Source organism: Rhipicephalus microplus, chromosome 1 (genome assembly GCF_043290135.1).
Source record: "Rhipicephalus microplus isolate Deutch F79 chromosome 1, USDA_Rmic, whole genome shotgun sequence".
Taxonomy (NCBI): domain Eukaryota; kingdom Metazoa; phylum Arthropoda; class Arachnida; order Ixodida; family Ixodidae; genus Rhipicephalus; species Rhipicephalus microplus.
The window spans coordinates 287,616,169-287,633,075 of NC_134700.1; the positions used below are offsets into that span (position 1 = coordinate 287,616,169).

General features: G+C 42.3%; 1 protein-coding gene across 3 annotated transcripts; it reads right to left on the reverse strand.

Annotated features, from left to right (window-relative positions):
- Nucleotides 1-3,952: 3,952 nt before the first annotated feature.
- Nucleotides 3,953-16,687, reverse strand: LOC119159385 (angiogenic factor with G patch and FHA domains 1). Of its 3 annotated transcripts, XM_037412126.2 has the most exons (9): nucleotides 16,140-16,687; nucleotides 14,652-14,771; nucleotides 14,306-14,425; nucleotides 12,669-12,953; nucleotides 11,743-11,844; nucleotides 10,520-10,738; nucleotides 7,346-7,461; nucleotides 5,120-5,219; nucleotides 3,953-4,518 (listed from the first exon to the last, which is right to left on the reverse strand). In XM_037412126.2, exons 1-9 carry the CDS (start codon nucleotides 16,509-16,511, stop codon nucleotides 4,357-4,359), a joined length of 1,596 nt encoding a protein of 531 aa, XP_037268023.2. In that variant the 5' UTR covers nucleotides 16,512-16,687; the 3' UTR covers nucleotides 3,953-4,356. The 3 variants fall into 3 exon arrangements, with proteins under 3 accessions (XP_037268023.2, XP_075721205.1, XP_075721207.1); XM_075865090.1 differs by lacking the exon at nucleotides 14,306-14,425; XM_075865092.1 differs by lacking the exon at nucleotides 12,669-12,953.
- Between the last annotated feature and the right edge of the window lie 220 nt (nucleotides 16,688-16,907).

The window sequence follows — 16,907 nt, forward strand, 5'->3', positions numbered from 1 at the left end:
TCGTGAGTGTAGAATGCATTGACATCCTTATTAGCTTAGTGATAGAGCGGCCACCATACTTTTTAATCTCTGTACTAGTATACTCTAAAACAGCATCTAGACATGTTAAAAAATTGCATGAAGTTATTTTATTTTCATTGGCATCATCATTTGCAGGAGGGCTGTACTATTACATAAGGGGGTGTGGTGAAAATACCTATGAAGCATGCCCTTGGATATTTCCACATTCCAGGAAGCTAGCTCTGTGTGTATTGTTTTGATCTGATTGTGTTTATGTAGACTGTTTGGAACATGTCAGTGGCAAAGCAATGCACTTGCACAACAGAGCAATATGTACAGTTAGAATAGTTAAAAATTTTTCTGTGTGCTTTTGTGAAATAGAAATACATAGTATAACTGATGGTGATCATTCATATTGCTACATGCATGTTGACGTTTTGTGGGAGCATGCGTTTGTATGCCTGCCGAAGAGCACGAAGAGTGGTCTCCGCTCGGTGTCTGGTCAACCGGTCACGCCGCTGCTGCTGGTTTGAAATATATTTCATCCGCAGCCTCGTCAATACGGCATCGCTTCTCTTCTGTAACATACTCGGTGGAGGTGGAACGTTCCCCGTCCTCACACAAGCTTCGCAGTGGTCGCACCGTCCAGACTATGACCATAGCTTTTAATGATATCAAGCTGTCACTGCCTTCACCTGGAGCGCCAGCTACTATGTAACTTGCAATGTCCCACCTCCGTGATCCCGGTACGTTCTCCACCCACCTTGGCCTTGACGTCGACTACTGGCTCTGCATGTACGAGCGCATTAGCCTGACTCACCTATGGGACCCTACCATGATGCTCGCCTACTTAATCTTTTACTTGGAATGCACACCGCCTGTATAGTTCGACGATCATGAGACCGAGCTTACCAGCTGGGACATCTTCAAAGAACGACTACGCAACATCTTTGGGGAGCATCCAATCGACAAATGGCTGCACGACAAGAACTCGCCACCCGTGTACAGTCATCAACCGAGCCGCATGTCTCGTACATACAGGATGTGCTCGCGTTGTGCCGCAAAGTGGATGAGTAAATGACTGAGAGCGACAAGGTGGGCCACATACTCAAGGGCATCGCGGACGACGCTTTCAACTTGCTCATGTAAACACCGTCACGACCGTCGATCTCATCATTAAGGAATGCCGCTGCTTCAAAATCGCCAAAAACTGCCGAGCTCTGCCTCAATTTTCGCGGCTCCCAAACACAGCTGTCACGTGAACCTGCACCGATTTCGGTGCCACACCACCCTTGCACGAGAATGTTACACGCATCGTTCGGCGCCGGCTTGAGGCGGCCCGTCCGGCGCCGTTTCATCCACTTCCATTCGACCAGGGCGCCGTGCAAACATCTCCGGCGGTGTCAGTTATTAAGGCAGTCGTGTGGCAAGAAATTGTTAACCTTGGTTTTCTTGTCACCTGCTCCTTCTCCCAACCGGACTACAGACCGATGCCAATGAATGCACCACGCCATGACCCATATTTTCTGCCCAGATCCGCAATCCAATTGAATGGAGAACAGCAGATGACAAGCCAATCTGCTTCCGCTGTCACCGAGTTGGCCATGTCTCCCGCTACTGCCGCAGCATTTAGACCCCCCCCCCCCCGTTGGAGTCAATTTTCTTCTTCTCCTCGGCCATACGCGGACCCCTGTCAGTATTCGCCCAGCCGTGAGTATTCTGCCTCTGACGCACCTAACAGCTGCTGTACCGCTCGTTCACCATCACCACAACGCCGCCATTCTTTGTCACCCCAACCCTACCGCTATCCATCGCCGACTATCTATGGATCTCTCCGGGCGGAAAACTAGATCATGCAGCTCCTGGAGGTAGTTCTGCATCAAGTGCGACTGACTCAGATCCTCCGTTGACGCTCCCTACTAATAAGAACTTGCTGGAAGTGCATGTGGACAGTCTTTCTTTGACGGCTTTAGTTGACACTGGAGCTCAGGTGTCTGCAATGAGTGCTCGTCTTCGTCACCACCTCAAAAAAAGTACTCACGCCTGCAATACAAGCTCTCCTTGTCACCGATGGTGGAACTGTGGCCGTCATTGGAATGTGTACTGCTCGTATTAGCCTTGCCGGCCGGCCGCTATGTTCCTGTTTTATTTTCCGTGCTCGACAAAACCCTCAAATTCATTGAATTGGCAACAAGTTCACCTGTTATTGATGGTGATTATGTCGTCACACATATTCCTGATGTTCTCTAGGCGTGCAACATCATTGTGCCACACTCCATCGTAACCATGGCCTCTAACCGGACATGTCTGCCCATTAATAATTTTTGTTTGACGAAGCAAGTACTACCACACGAAATTTCAGTCACCATGCTGCAAGCCTTAATAGACGCTCACGTCACCGCTTTTGCAGCAGACGCATGCTCCGATCTTCCATGTCGCCCGCAGGATGCCACATCCCTCGATGCGGCCTTGCGCCCCATGATCGACCCGCTCTTCTCTTCCGTAACAATATCACTTGGGAATCGCTGCTCCATTTTCCAGTATTTATTGCACCTTTTATGGTGACTATGACTCCATAGTTTTAAATATATACACAGTACTGCTTATTTTATACATTACCCACCTATTAATACAATTTGTAATAATATTTCCATGTAACAAACACTTTACGTTTATCTATGAATCTGGTGCTCAACACCATTCACACTGTACTAGAAATTAATTGATATTTTCGTCACCTAATAGTATCGTGGTACAATCATTGTAAGGAAGCAGCAATATATTTTACAATACCTGTCAAATAGTATTCGTCAAGAAAATTGATTGGTACCTTTTGTTTACTGTAATGTATGGCAGCATTTCTTTTTCCACTGGAACTTGCCTTCAAAAGTTCACGAGATTGGTAGCCAGTGTTACAATCGACGTCCGACCGTTTGCCAGGGTACAGTACTCATGGATTTAAATAGGACTACTTAAGACTAAGTAACGTTTTCTACTTTTGTTTCCACTGTCTTCAGTTAGGCCATATCAGCACAATTTCGATCCAAACACGTAGATCAAAGCCAACGTTATCATCAGAGACCAGATTTGTTGTGTAATGAAGTGGTTATCTCGAGCGACTGTGCATACCAGTCACTACGCTAAATATTGTGATGTGGCATTTGAATCCGAAAGTACTGTATGCACATGGGGACTGAGAAAGAATGAACACACGACACAAGTGCTTGTGTCGTGTGTTCATTCTTTTTCGGTCCCGTTTTTTGCGCTGTTCCCATCAGTATCATGTACCAACTGGCCCTTCAAGATACCTTTTGCTATCATAAAATGTTTACGGAAATTCAAAGCTATTGTAACACTACATCCATCCTTCAAAAGCGCGGTAAAAGAACTTTATTTGAAATTACAGACTTACATAAAATATGAGTGTCTTAACATAGTTCTAATTTAAACGGTGGAACATATGTGTCCCGCTGTCGCACAAAAGGGTTAAATTTGAATCGAAATGAATTCGAACATTGTAATATTCAATAAGGTTGAGAGCTGTGCTAGTTAGTGACTGAAGATTATACCGTATGGTATAATTATCAGTCCTTTTGTCCCTGTAAAAAGTGTGCTACTTTACCATACGGTACAATGAATCGCAGTGTTTGTTGGAATATTCTAAACTTTCAAATATTCACACAAGCCTACTGTGATAAGTTTTCTGATAGGCCGCACGAATTCCTGTGGCACATACCCATTTGTTGAGCTAACTGCTGGCTTCTTCATATTTAGTGAACCAATGGCGAGTAGTAGGATTTCACAACTTCTATGGTGAATACCCGTTTATCATGAGGATAGTTTTTTGGTTTGGAGTCAACATCGGTACGGGGTGACCAATGCACGATTTGCTAGCAGCTTTGCTGGTACTAAAAGCTTAGTACGTATAGGCAAACATAACAGACCAACTATATAGAAAAAGAAGAAAGAAAGCTTTTATTTCTTTAGTAACATGACTAACATTACAGAAAGTCGCAAGAGCAAAAGGCACCAAGACTTGACAGAAGCTCCTGCTCCATTCACAGACATGACTGCAGCGAACAAATTATGTGCACGATGAATGGATATGGAAAGTAAGCATCTTAGAACATAAAATATATAAACATTTTCTGCTATGACATTTATTTACACTGCATTTATGGTAGGTCTCAATGGTCTCAAGTCTTTCATTCAATCTCACAATAAAAAATCTGATTTCAATATTATGTTATGTACAAGCCCTTCATCCTCACTAAGAAGTAATAATAAAACAAATAAGAAGTAATAATAAAACAAATGATGATGGGAACCACAGATGCTGCTGGCTGATAAGGCATGTCAAGTATTTTCGCCTTTTGGACTTGATCCAGTGGTTGCTTCCTTTTCTGTAATAGCCTCATAGCGCTCCCGTGTCTTGATAAGAATTTGGGTTCTCTGGCCTTCTGTTTTGGGACCACTGTGGCCCAATCCTTTGCGAGTGTTTGTGGACTTCACTTCGATCTGAAATTCAAATGTCACTGGTAAGTAAAATACTGAAGTATGTATCTTTAAAACATATAAGGACAGGAATACCTTTCAGCAGTAAACATTCAACACTTAAAACATGCTTTGTGGTTCACCCTTTGATAAATACTTTTAAATAAAGCATGCTTACTGCCACGTTGTTGGGTGTTTGCCCATGTCTTGTCGCGTTTGCTATGACCTGCAACACGGAAGCGTGTGGATGAATGAGCTTCAAGATTTGATTCAGCTTCCACTTGCTCTTGTTTTCACAACTAAATGCTGCATCCTCATCTTGGGGTGGTCCTTAACGAGTAAAGAGCTTTTAGTTGTCATGAGTGGAAGTCGCACAATTTTGGAGATAGTTCGGTCACACACTCCCGTACTGCAAGTCAATAGTACTTTATTTGACAAATTGAACTTTCTTTAAACATCTGTGAAAAACTGGCACATCAGAGTGTTTGTGTCTTATGTGCCAAACAATTCCACATAATTAAGTCTTGCAAGAAACAGACTACCTACTGTATTTTTTTGTTCATAATCTTCCCCTACATGCTGCACCCCCCACCTACAACCTACGGAAAAATTCAAGAAAACTCACAGGTTCAGTGGCTCCTTGTTGTTGCTTTCCCAAACCAGCACCTTCTTTCCAGCCCATTTTTTGGAGCAGCTTGAAGCCTACATTGTCTCCTTGCAATGGTCTGCACAGAGGGAGGAGGGAGGGTGGAGTGACACAAGCGGCATTGTACATGCTCATACTTCGCTAATGCCTCAAAAAATCGGTGCACACTGCCTGGCACACACCCAACCAAAATAATGGCCATCTAGATAGACGGTAACATACCATCTTATTAACCCTCTCATTCAAGAGCATAGAGAACCTATCTAAAATCTGTTATTCTTTTTTTTCTCGGAGGCTGTTGTCAATTAACGCTTGTTTTAGGTCCGTTCAATTCGCCTGCACCAAGCGTAACCAGTTCATGGCGGCACACATGAAGTTTAGAAATTGTCCAGCATGACAGTGATGCAGGCACAGCACGACACCATAAATCAATAATGAGGTGCCGAAATGGCGCAGTCCTTATTTTTGTTCACACAATTTACACTGTTCACCTAACATGCGGAAAGCTAAAGGTGCAAGCACCTTAACAAAACACACTAAAATAGAAGACGTATGAGGCATTTTGTTTTTAAAGAGCCAAATGCAGGAACCGAAACTAGGCTTTTACAATTAGGTTTTCTAGCCCAAGTTGACACTTACTGAAAGACATGATGTTCAATGAAAAACTCGATTGTAGAGAGTAAGAGGCTTATTTGCCTACTTCCTTTTGCATCTTAGTGATTCTTTTCGACTTTAGCCCTACAGTATGTTGTGCTCCGTTCGCTTGAAATAAAATAGGCATCATATAAAGATTTTGGGTGTCTGTCTATTCCCTAAAGAAGAAGAAATGGTCAGAAATGGCATGGCATAAAACTAACTGAAACACTTTTCAGGGCCTTCAATAGATGCCAGGAACAAGAAAACAATGATGACAGTCCAGAATAGCGCGCCTTTTGCCAGGAAGGACCATTCTCTTCAAGTCTAGTAATCGCCATTACGCCCATGTGTCAAAGCACGGCACCGACGAAAGCATAAGTCTGATGTCGATTCTATCGCAAAATATTGTAAAACATTCGAACTGTTTTAAACTTACTTTACAAGATAATTCATGCCCAAACAAAACGTTTAAATCTATATGAGCCAAATACAAACCTTAATCCACAATACTGAAAATATTTGGCTATGTATATTTTAGCCACATTATAGATTTGTGGCACTTAAGGGAGAGGAACATACTGGCAAAAAGTTGTTTGATGAGCAGGCTCAACCACATTGTCAGCAGAAAAAAAGTGCGTTTTTCTCAATTTAATTTAAAGTGCACTCGGCTATCTTAGAAATTTTTTTTTTCAGCATAGGGGGTCCAGAAAATTTGTGAACCAGCACTGCACCTCGTGAACTTGTCCAAGTGGTGCAGGTGAATTAAAGAAAGACCTGTTATGGAAGGCACTGTTTTGTGAGGAAACACTCATTTTAGAATATTTTCGCTTATATAAAAATCAGTTTGAAAGACAGAAAAGAGTAATCAGAACAGCCATCATTGCCTCTATGTTTGGTCACTTCCTGAGACTTGCTGACCTTCGTTTGCATTTTACCGCGCCCAAGGTCAATCGATTTTTCCCTCCTGGGGTGCTGTACTTCTTAAGTTGGGATTAAAGGAAGCAGAATAACAAAACAAGCTAGTCAGTTTTGCTGTTGCTGCCAAAGAAAATTATAAAGAAAGCATGCATTCAGTGACACAGTTTACACAGAGTTGCCACATCAAAATAAATCCCTAACTGCTTTGTCTATCAGCATTCAGCTAAACTCAAAAGTGTCATACTGTGATTGCTTCTTCATGTAACAAGGATGTTACGAAACACGGTTATAATCATGTCCGGTTCCCTTGTGAAAGTGCAGAAAACATATTGCTGTAGAAATACCTAACCCCAACCAAAAATGCACTGTGTGCTACACCATATAACAAACTTCTAAGCACCACTTAACAGGAAAGTTTGATCCATAAAAGTTTATTTTCAAGAGTTTAAATTAGCAGTGAGCTGATTTTTACTAAAAGGCTGTCATTTAGGTGGGTTGCCACACATCTAACGTGTAGACATGAAATAACCGAAAGGGTTATAATGCAGGGGCCTAAGTGAGATGGTGCAGTGGTGAGGCTGGTGCCCATGTTAGTGGGTGTACAGCACACATCCCTAACGAGAAGCAAAGAGTGAAAAGAAATAATTATACTTGTCTACACTGGCTGGCTCCGAGTCCCGTTCATGAGGAAAGTTGCTTCCAACTACTTCTCTGCGTTGTTGAGCACGGTCGTGGTAACCTTTTGGTGGGGCGGCGTACTCTATGCCCTACACATAAACATTAAAGAGAAACACATCCATTGACTCCACATTAACATATGTTTGCAGCAAAAAACAAGCACACTTTCAATTGTGATGATGATGGTTTTTTATTTGCTTACTAATCTGATGCCCTGTAGTGTTTAGAAAAAGTGCACACTTGGTAACCATTACAAGGTGCTACTTTTGGAATTGCAGCCTATAGCACCCCCGTCTTTCCTTGAAAAACAAAACAGACCAGCCGAGATCCACAAGAAAGAAGTAAAAAGAAAACGGAGAAGGGGGGGGGGGGGGGGGAGCCAGTCGAAGGCGTAACATCTCTGTATACTTGGTGTTTCAATTAGGGTACATGAAACTGCAGCTTTTGTGAACTTGTATTCCATCAGCAGACTGGCAATTGTGTCAGTTAAATAATATCTCCCATTGCTTGAAAAACCAGTAAATAGGTCAACAATTTTTCTTTTCACCACCTCCAAAACAAGCTTGCTTATTCATAAAGAAAGCCACGGCGATTACATTTTGCGAGTATAGGAGCGCGGCGCAGATGCTCTAAAACCAATTTTCACACACCTGACCAGCCCCTTCATCTGCAAAGTGACATAAAGTTGCCGATGAAGAACATTATGTAATGCTGACCTCGTCAATTGGTTCTCAGTGCTATGAAACTGCATATTGGCCCTGTGTTGATGCAGTTCTCTGTGTGCAGATGTGCGCATTGTGTACTTATTTACCCCGTCAATGTTGTGTATTTCTTTACCCTGGCTCACAGTTGCTTTGTTACCACAATGCCTGCGAGTAACCAGCAGGAGCGACTCATGGACGAAGCCTTGCTCAATCAGTTGTTGGCTGCGCACTGATGACAGAAGTCGCTCACATCATGCTATGCTCTAACATGACGTACAATGACGGGCTGAACAGGGAAGGGTATGGAGGGCAAGCAACAAACCAAAACCTGCTTAAAATGCCATTATATTGTTGTTTTATCCCTTGCTACTTCCTTATCATGGCATTTATTTGCAAAATTTTAGCAGCAACATGTTCACATTGTAAAAGAACGCAGTTATCTTTTTGTTATAAATTTTGGACCACTCGGATGTTTAATGGACCTTTAGGAGAGGGATAAGGTAAGCATTGACTTGTCTTGTAATTCTACAAGTGGATGCGTATTGTTGATAAGCATAAAAAACATGAAAAAAAAACGAAAAAAAAAGCTAGGACCCGTCACAGTGACTATGGTGCTCGACTACTGACCCACAGGTCGTGGGATCGAATCCCAATTGCGGTGGCCACTTGGAATGCGCGAATGTTCGAAATTTCGAATAGTGTTTGCTATTATATTTGATTCACACCAAAATCTTACTATTCAAACTATTTGAACTGCTCAAAGACAAATACAGTCAACGTTTGATTGACAGTGGCAACTTCAGATTTTCATTACGCTTCAAATACAGTCAACACCCTATTGACAGTGGCCCCTTCATAGTTTTATTATGTTTCACCTCATCACATTCTCATATTGTAACAAAGCTGCTTTTTAGGCTCTTCTACAATATTAAGTGTTCTGACTCTAGAAAACGCTGGCTCCAACACGAAGATGATAAATTTGGCACAGGTTATTGCTGTTTTGGACCTGTACTTCAGACAGCAAGTTCGAAAAATTAGACGCTGAAAATTTTTAGCATCTTAATTTTCAGATGTTCATATATATTGACATCTATCAAGCAGATTTGGAGCTACAGACTCGAAGAATGCACAACCTTGTCCGTTACATTGGTTGGGCTTCCAAGTTTAAAGCATAAGAGGGGACCGACAAAACAGCATCTTTGCCTTTCACGTGTAAAGTGTTGTCGGCAACACTTTGGTTGCACCAAGTTATATGTACATAAATACAATTCGACCTCTGCATTGCTTTGTTCCTGATATGACAACTATGAAACACCACCCTGCGAGCCCTTCATCAAACTAGCCAAGAGAAACACTTTCATGTTGTTATTTCTTAAAAATACACTTGAGAATTCTCAACTTTTTTTTCTGTAATTTTGCTTTGAGGCATTCGAAAAACATTCTAGAAGTATTTGAGAAATGTTTGAAAAATATTCGATTCGATTTGCACTCGCTCTTTAATATATTCAAATTTGTTGCCCACCCAAGATTTTACTATTCGCACAGCTTTAGCGGCCAGATTTTCTATGTGAAAAAGTTTGAGACCCGTGTACTTAGATTCAGATGTACTTTAAACGAACCCCAGGTGGTTGAAATTTCTGGAGCCCTCCACTACATCAACTCTCAAAATCATATTGTCTTTCAGGGAGGTAAAACCCAAAAAGTAATTATTATGAAAAAAAAAGACTATAGTTCTGCACCTGTGGGAAAGACGAGCCAAAACCCTGTCCATGGAAATATGTTCAATGTAGGAAAGTGCTGCTGTTGGTTACAGAATGTGGATTCGATTGTAGGAAGGAATGCACCCTCAATCACGTTAAAAGTAAGAGGTCCCCAGGATAGGCGTGCTGTTATGAGTGACACGCAGTGCTTCAAGAGCGCTTGCAAACATGCATGCTGGAACGCACCAGTTAACATCTGCCCTAACCTCTACAGTGCTCATTTTTGCCCACAGTAAATTTACAGTGAACCGCAGAGGAGTACAGTGAGTAGTTCCCGAGAGTTGTAACACAGACAAGAAAAAACCGGCTGCAATAGCGCTGCACATGATGCACAAATGCTACAGACATAAATTCATCAGCGTGTCCTCTATATGTACTGTAATTTCTTGCAGATAACTTACACTCCCACTTTTTAAGCACATTATTTCATTTTTGGTGAGCGCTTTATGCAAAAAAAATTGTATACAAATTATAATTATGTTATAGGTTGTCTCTCCATGTTGGTAAAGCTTTTGCTACACTATCCATGCCTCTTCAATACAGTCGAAATACCTGCACACACATGGAATGAGCAAGAATACAGTCCCTCCACAATGTACGACCAATGTTTATGAATCACAGTGACATCACTCGCACACATAAGTGACCCATGGTGACTGCCTGGCATTAGAGACAGTGAATACCTTGAGACCATATTTAGCCTTCATCTTTTTCACGTTTGCTCGACGTATGGCCTCGGAACTTGGCGGTGGGGCACTCTGTGACTCCTGATTTCCTGCGGGTGAGTCCATGAGTCCTGGCTCACAGCGAGTGCACGTGTTGTGGCCTTTATGGATGTGTGCTTCCAGCTGAACGGAGCCCAACTGTAGCCGGTCCATGTGTTGCACCAGTGACTCCTGGCCCTGCCAAAACAAACGTGCACACATGGGGTTACAATGGCACATTGATTACAAAGCTGTGGCTTTTCTTCATGACACAATATAGGCTGCCTCCAATGGAAGAGAACATGTAAGAAACGATGCACAACTGCAGCGAATACATGCAGTTTCACCTGTCTACAACCTATGTCGGATGTCAGGTTTTCCTTTGATTACATTGTTTTGGTTTAATGAAGTAATAGCCAGTTTGTTGACTGACATGCCAGAATGAGTTGATTTACAAGTGGATAACTTACTGAAGACTATAGAGAACAGAATAGGGAGACAAAAATTGTTGAGTTTGATTGTTGCATTTTTGTTAAGTGTATTGTATTTGGTTGCAACTTCTGGTGACCCCATGAGCATTGGCTGTCTGTGAGACACAATACAAGCTTTTTACACTCATCTAGGCATTATCCGTGGCCTCCCAAACTTGAACAGTGATGGGCTGTCCAAAGGGCCTGCAACGCACAGAAGATGCTTAGCCTGTCTGACCTAAGTGGAAGTGGCTCACTGCACACTAAAGCACGCACTAATGGAGAATAATAATTTTCATCTATCCATCTATCCAGAATACCATCAACCTTTTCGTGCATGGGCGGCTCCCGTTCATGTTGTTTCCAGTTTGCCTATCATTAAATCTGCTCCACAGAACTGTGGCTCACATGACACGGCCAAAATAAGAAAGCTTTAGTATCATTACGGATACTTTAAGAAACTTGAGGACTGTAGTCACTTGTGACCAAGAGATTTGTTTAATTTATGGAATACACCATGCACTATGCCAGCACCATAGCTAAAAAAATATTATTTCTTTTTTTAAATATTTTGTACCTACTACATATCATTTTTATTAAAGAATACCTGAGCCTTAATCCAGCCTACTCCCACCTGTTCCTTGCACTTCGTGTTTGGCAGTTTTCTGCATTGCTCTAACTAAATTGTTTTCGTAGTCTTTTTTTTTAATAACTAGCTTCCTCTAAACGAACCTGCTCTAATGGAATGCCATTCAGTGAAGTTCCAGCCTTGCTTTGAAGGTCCTTGAGGAGGTAGCCCCCTTGATCCTCAGAATAGCGTAGCTCTGCATGGTTCTGAAATACAAAATTGATGCTTGAGACCACTGAACTGTACTGTAGATATCTTGCAACACATTTCCAAAGAAAATGAAGGCACCAGCTGACAATTTTTTGTGTTGCAAATGAACAGGTGAAGTGAAGCATTTGTGGCAAAAGTATCTGATAGCCTTTGCAACCTGCAAGCTTACTTACCTTGCAAGCTGCGCATAATTGCATCAAAGTTAGATGTAAGCACACAAGCCTATTCAAAAAGATATAATGCTGACGTGGCTTTTAACTTTATGGTCCTTACTTTCACAAAATGTCACTGCGTATAATTGTTTTCCCATTTTATGGAGCAAAAGAAGTGCAGCAAAGAATAAATAAGAGAAAGGAGTTCACAATACATTTATCCTAATAGTTGGAAGAACTATTAACCTTTCTCATATAGGATAAAGTAATCTTCTCTCTAATACCACACTATTTTTATTCACCTGATTATAAGTGAGTGAAATAATTTTATTAGGTCCACAATAAACAAGAGTTAACTCGACGTCGCCTAGCTTGGCTCACTCGGGGACAATCGGGGTTCTAGCACGGGCCCGCTCGATAGCCAGGATATAAAAGGTCAGGTCAAGCTTATTAAAGCCTAGGACCTGACCTGATTAGAAATGAAACGTTTTTACTAGGTACTCTATTGATAAGCAGAATGCAAGTCAAATGAGGTTTTTCTATTGCAGAGTACTAAAATGGTGCGTTCACTGTCAGTGCCACCATTATGAAACTTAATGCATAGGACTGGTGTGGCCATACAAAAGAAAACAAATTCTGAGGTTACTTTAAACAATAGGTATCCGTGCCTCATCTACGCTGTCCACATTGGGAAGACAGAGTGCATGGTCAGTGTGGGTTCCCAAGGTGGCACCTGGAAGTGTCACCAGGTACAGCCTATGCTGCACCAAGTCCTGGGGCTCCTTTAGTACAAGGCGAATGCATGGAGGGTGCTGGCTGGCAGGGTCTTCCTCGCCCGCACTGCTGCTCTCGTCGGTTGTACTGGCAGTCTCATCGCTGCAGCTGTCTTCCACCTCCCCTTCTTCTATAGACAGCTCCGCGGCTGACTCGTCTCTCAGCTCGAGCTTCTTGCGCTGTTGGAAGCAGTAGTTATTCTGCAGTGGCCTACAACACCCACTAACTGTTTACTAGCTGTTTCTTTTCGCTCTTCGTTACGTTGTTGTTTAACAGTCAGAAAGTATACTAATTGCCACTGCATGTTGTGAAACTAACATAACATAATATATATCAATAATAATAAGCCTTAATTTCATTGTCATGTGTGTTTTGTCCAATCAGATGTCTTGTCGCTGGAGTGCATTATCATGTGCAAGGCGCACTCGAAAGGCATATCATATGGGAGCATCACAATGTTATGGTTGTGCATATCAAATAAACTAGGAACACAGCATCTTGCACGTGCAAGGTCATGTCATAGCGCTAACACAACACGGTGAAAGCAGCAGGTTCTCTTCGCTATCTGATTAGTCCACACAAAATTTTGAAAATATTTCTAAAATGAAGGCTGTAAAACCGGTGCATGATGTTCAAGTGTGGCAACACATTCCTTACCATAAGTGTGCAGGCATTAATAATGTATACCGATGATTAAATAATGGTAGTTTATACTGGTAAACATTCCAACGCTTCGTCATGCTACCAGTATATGAGCAAAGTCAACCTGGGAGTGTAAAGCCTATAGTGCTAGTCTGACCTGACACACAAATTCACGCAAGTCAGGATGACTGGTACTGGGGAAGTTGGTAACAATTCCTTTACTCTGTCTTCGTTTTTTGCGCTGTTTACCTCGACCAGCTATCAAGTCAGGGTAGACTGTAGATCATCTCAGTTGGGGTCGCTGAACCAAAATAGATTTTTTTTTTACGTTGAGAAGCTCTGTTTTTGGGAAACCTGTGCATGGGCTCCCCTGTAGCTTCCTGCCCTAAATGCATGGATGTCAATTTTGATCAACTTCACATGCAAGATGTCAAGGAAAAAGCCATAACAAATGAGGATTCTGTGGGCACTGGTAATAATCATAGAACAATGACTCGATGTGTTACATTTACTTTTGGTTGTCACAAAAGTAAAAAGAAAATATGTTAAATGAACTTGGCAGTAACTGTCACATGATTCTATGAGCTTTTATATAAGGATATAGAGTGCTGGAAGTGTCAGCTGCTGGTGTATTTCCATATGTGTATTCAGATGTACTTTACATGCTGCTCTCGTCTGTTCCTGTGAATCCGTGCAGTATCAATTTACTAGTACAAGCTGATTTACCAAACTAATAACTGTCACTGACTGAAAAATTTAGCCCAAATTGAGCACCTAGATTCTCTGTGATGGTTGAAAAAAAAAAATCAAACGGGCATCATTGTTGGTGAGCATAGTGTCTTTGGTCTTCGAACTTAAGAAATGTATGAACAAAGCAAAACCAACCAACCTTGCGCTTTGGTTTCTTAACTTTGCGTGCCTGTACTTGAGAATGCACTTCATAGCTACCCGTGTCTGAATTATAGCGGTAGTATGTTCCTGAATTTGGCTCATAAAGAAGCTGCGTTGACTGCGGAGAAAAAGAAAGGAAAACATAGTTACATGCCAAATTCACTGGGAAGTTTGAGAAGGCACGGGCAAAACACATAATACTATAAGAGGCAAGCACATGTCCAGGACTCCATTGTGCTCCTGCATTTGCTTTTCAAGCAGATACGAAAATTTGACATCTTGAGATGCAGGCAAATAAGTAGTGTACAAGCAAGGCATTATGAAGTAGGTGTCAGCATACTTACTGGATCATAGTAGCAACCCGTTGAGACACTGTAGTACATCTGATACTCTTCGTTGAAAACATAGTCTGTAGAGTCAACTGCTTCCTGCGCTGCTGCCTTCACCAAGTCTGCAACTGTTACCTGTGTAACAGAAGGGTGGCACATGCCTAATGTGAAATCAGCAGCACCACTCCGTAACATGCACCACATCCATACTGTAGGGCAAAAAACGACAAGACAGACACAAAGAACGACACACCACAAGCGCTATAATGTGTCGTTCCTTGTGTCCGTCCTGTCGTTTTTTGCGCGACATTATGAATGTGATATGACACAAGCTAGCTCAGCAACAAATCCTTCTGTAACATGCACATTTTGCTTTTCTGAAGAATAATTTGGCGACTGTTTTGAGCATGCGTGGAAATAACTGCTAAGAATCCTGATGATTTCATGCAATTGGCTGCTCTAAATTCAGAAGTGCTGCTTTCAGTAGCATTCAAGTTGATGGTTTGTACACGGGATAACCAGCAACAGCAGTTACTTCCCCGTGTGGTGCAGCCCCCATGTCAAATTTAACACAAATTTGACAACCATCCTCTATAAAATGTTTTGTTGGGCAAGTTGACTCACGACTTAGAAAAGAAAACCATACTGTAAAAAGGAACGAGAATAACGCGAGAACACATGAAAGTGGAAGTTAGCCTCAATTCTGTGTTCTTGTGTAGTCCTTGTCTCTTTTGCACTATGGCTTTTTGCGTCTAAAAAAAAAATAATCTTTTATCGACTGAACTACTACTGCGTCAAAGTGCTCTCTGAAAAAAATGTTACCTTGAATGTTTTTTCCCCCTCTTTAAACCTTAGCCCTCCTCCACCTGTGTAGGGTAACAAATCAGACATGAACAGGATTTAACTGCCTGCCTTTTGTTTTTCTCTATCACTGCTGCACAAGCTTTATACAGCTAACTGCAGGACTGAGAATGAGCAAGCCAAGATAGCGAGAAAGCTGGAGAGAGCTAGAGGTCGGTACATGAAATAACTGTGGGGTGAGGCAATGTTTAACAAGTTATCAGGTGGAATTAGCATAAATGTAGAACGTCCAAGTAGTTGTACACGTGTTCACCACTGAGTAAACATCTCACGCCACCATGTATCACAGTTATGTGAAGGGCACCACTAGTCTGTGTTTATGAGATTCACGTTGTAATCTTTCACAATTCACACGATGTTTTTCCAATGCGAAACACGGTTCTACTAAGCCGCACCCAAGCAAAACTTTATAATAGTTATCTAACAAAATAGTTAAAAATTTTAGTGCATTGTGCAAGAACATCAATCCGTGTGGCTGCGAAATTGAAGCCGGAAAATGGCACAACTAACGCAGAGCTGTAGCATTATGACAGCCAGGCGCATTATTCATTCAACAACGTATGACGGTACTCGTATTATGTAACGCAACCAAATTGAACTTTTCGAGCAGTCCAGTCACGTTAGCTGGTTAATGGCCCTCACATTTGATCCCTCCGGTGGTTTCCAGTCTTGTGTGCCGTCACCACTATTTGACGGTATCGGTTCGTTCTTTGAATGGCACTGGCACGGACAGCAGCGGTTGCCGGTACTGCTATTGCTCACCAATTCTAGGTCGAGCAACACCGCGTCCTTTCCGTCCTCCTGTCCAGCACTTATTTTTACATCAGTGAGCATAATGACAAGCTGACCCAGCACCCAGCGCACATCAGTTTCGAACCGCGTAGCAGTGTCGTGCAAGTCTTTGACCAGCGACATGTGGTTTTCCAGCTTGGTTATGTGCTCTTTGATGGACAGTTGACGTTCCAGGTTGCTTATTTTCTCCAAGAAATGGTCGACGCACTCGGTCTGGGCCATTTTTGCCCTTTGATTATGCACACTTCGTACAGACACGGCGAAGTAAGGCACTACGGTGAAGTGGTCGGCAACGCGCACGACGTGTGGGTAGAGCAACTCGAGCAAAATGCTGCAGCGTCACAGTTTATAACTAGATTATTGCAGCTTGCCGGGCTATGAACACGACCTTTGCTTCAAACGCGCGCAAATGACACACTTCAAACGCGGCGACGGCGGCTGTGGTGTAGCAGCGCCAGTGGGCTACGTGCGATTAGTAGCCGAAGCCGAAAACCGGAAACCTTTGAAGACGCAGCGGAACTCAACAAACATGGCAGGCATGTGTGCGCAAGGTGAATTTTGAATGACTCATGCCCTGTGCGGTGGTACTTGTGAGATCCCGTGTGTGTAAAAAAAAAT

What these genes read in the sequence shown, in the direction of transcription:
- LOC119159385 (XM_037412126.2), bottom strand. Translation starts at nt 16,511, where the DNA reads ATGGCCCAGACCGAGTGCGTCGACCATTTCTTGGAGAAAATAAGCAAC. An exon ending in AACCACCGGAGGGATCAAAT is followed by an intron (nt 14,772 to 16,139) that starts GTGAGGGCCATT and finishes TCTGTTACACAG; the next exon opens with GTAACAGTTGCAGACTTGGT. An exon ending in ATGTGGACAGCGTAGATGAG is followed by an intron (nt 11,845 to 12,668) that starts GCACGGATACCT and finishes TTTGTATTTCAG; the next exon opens with AACCATGCAGAGCTACGCTA.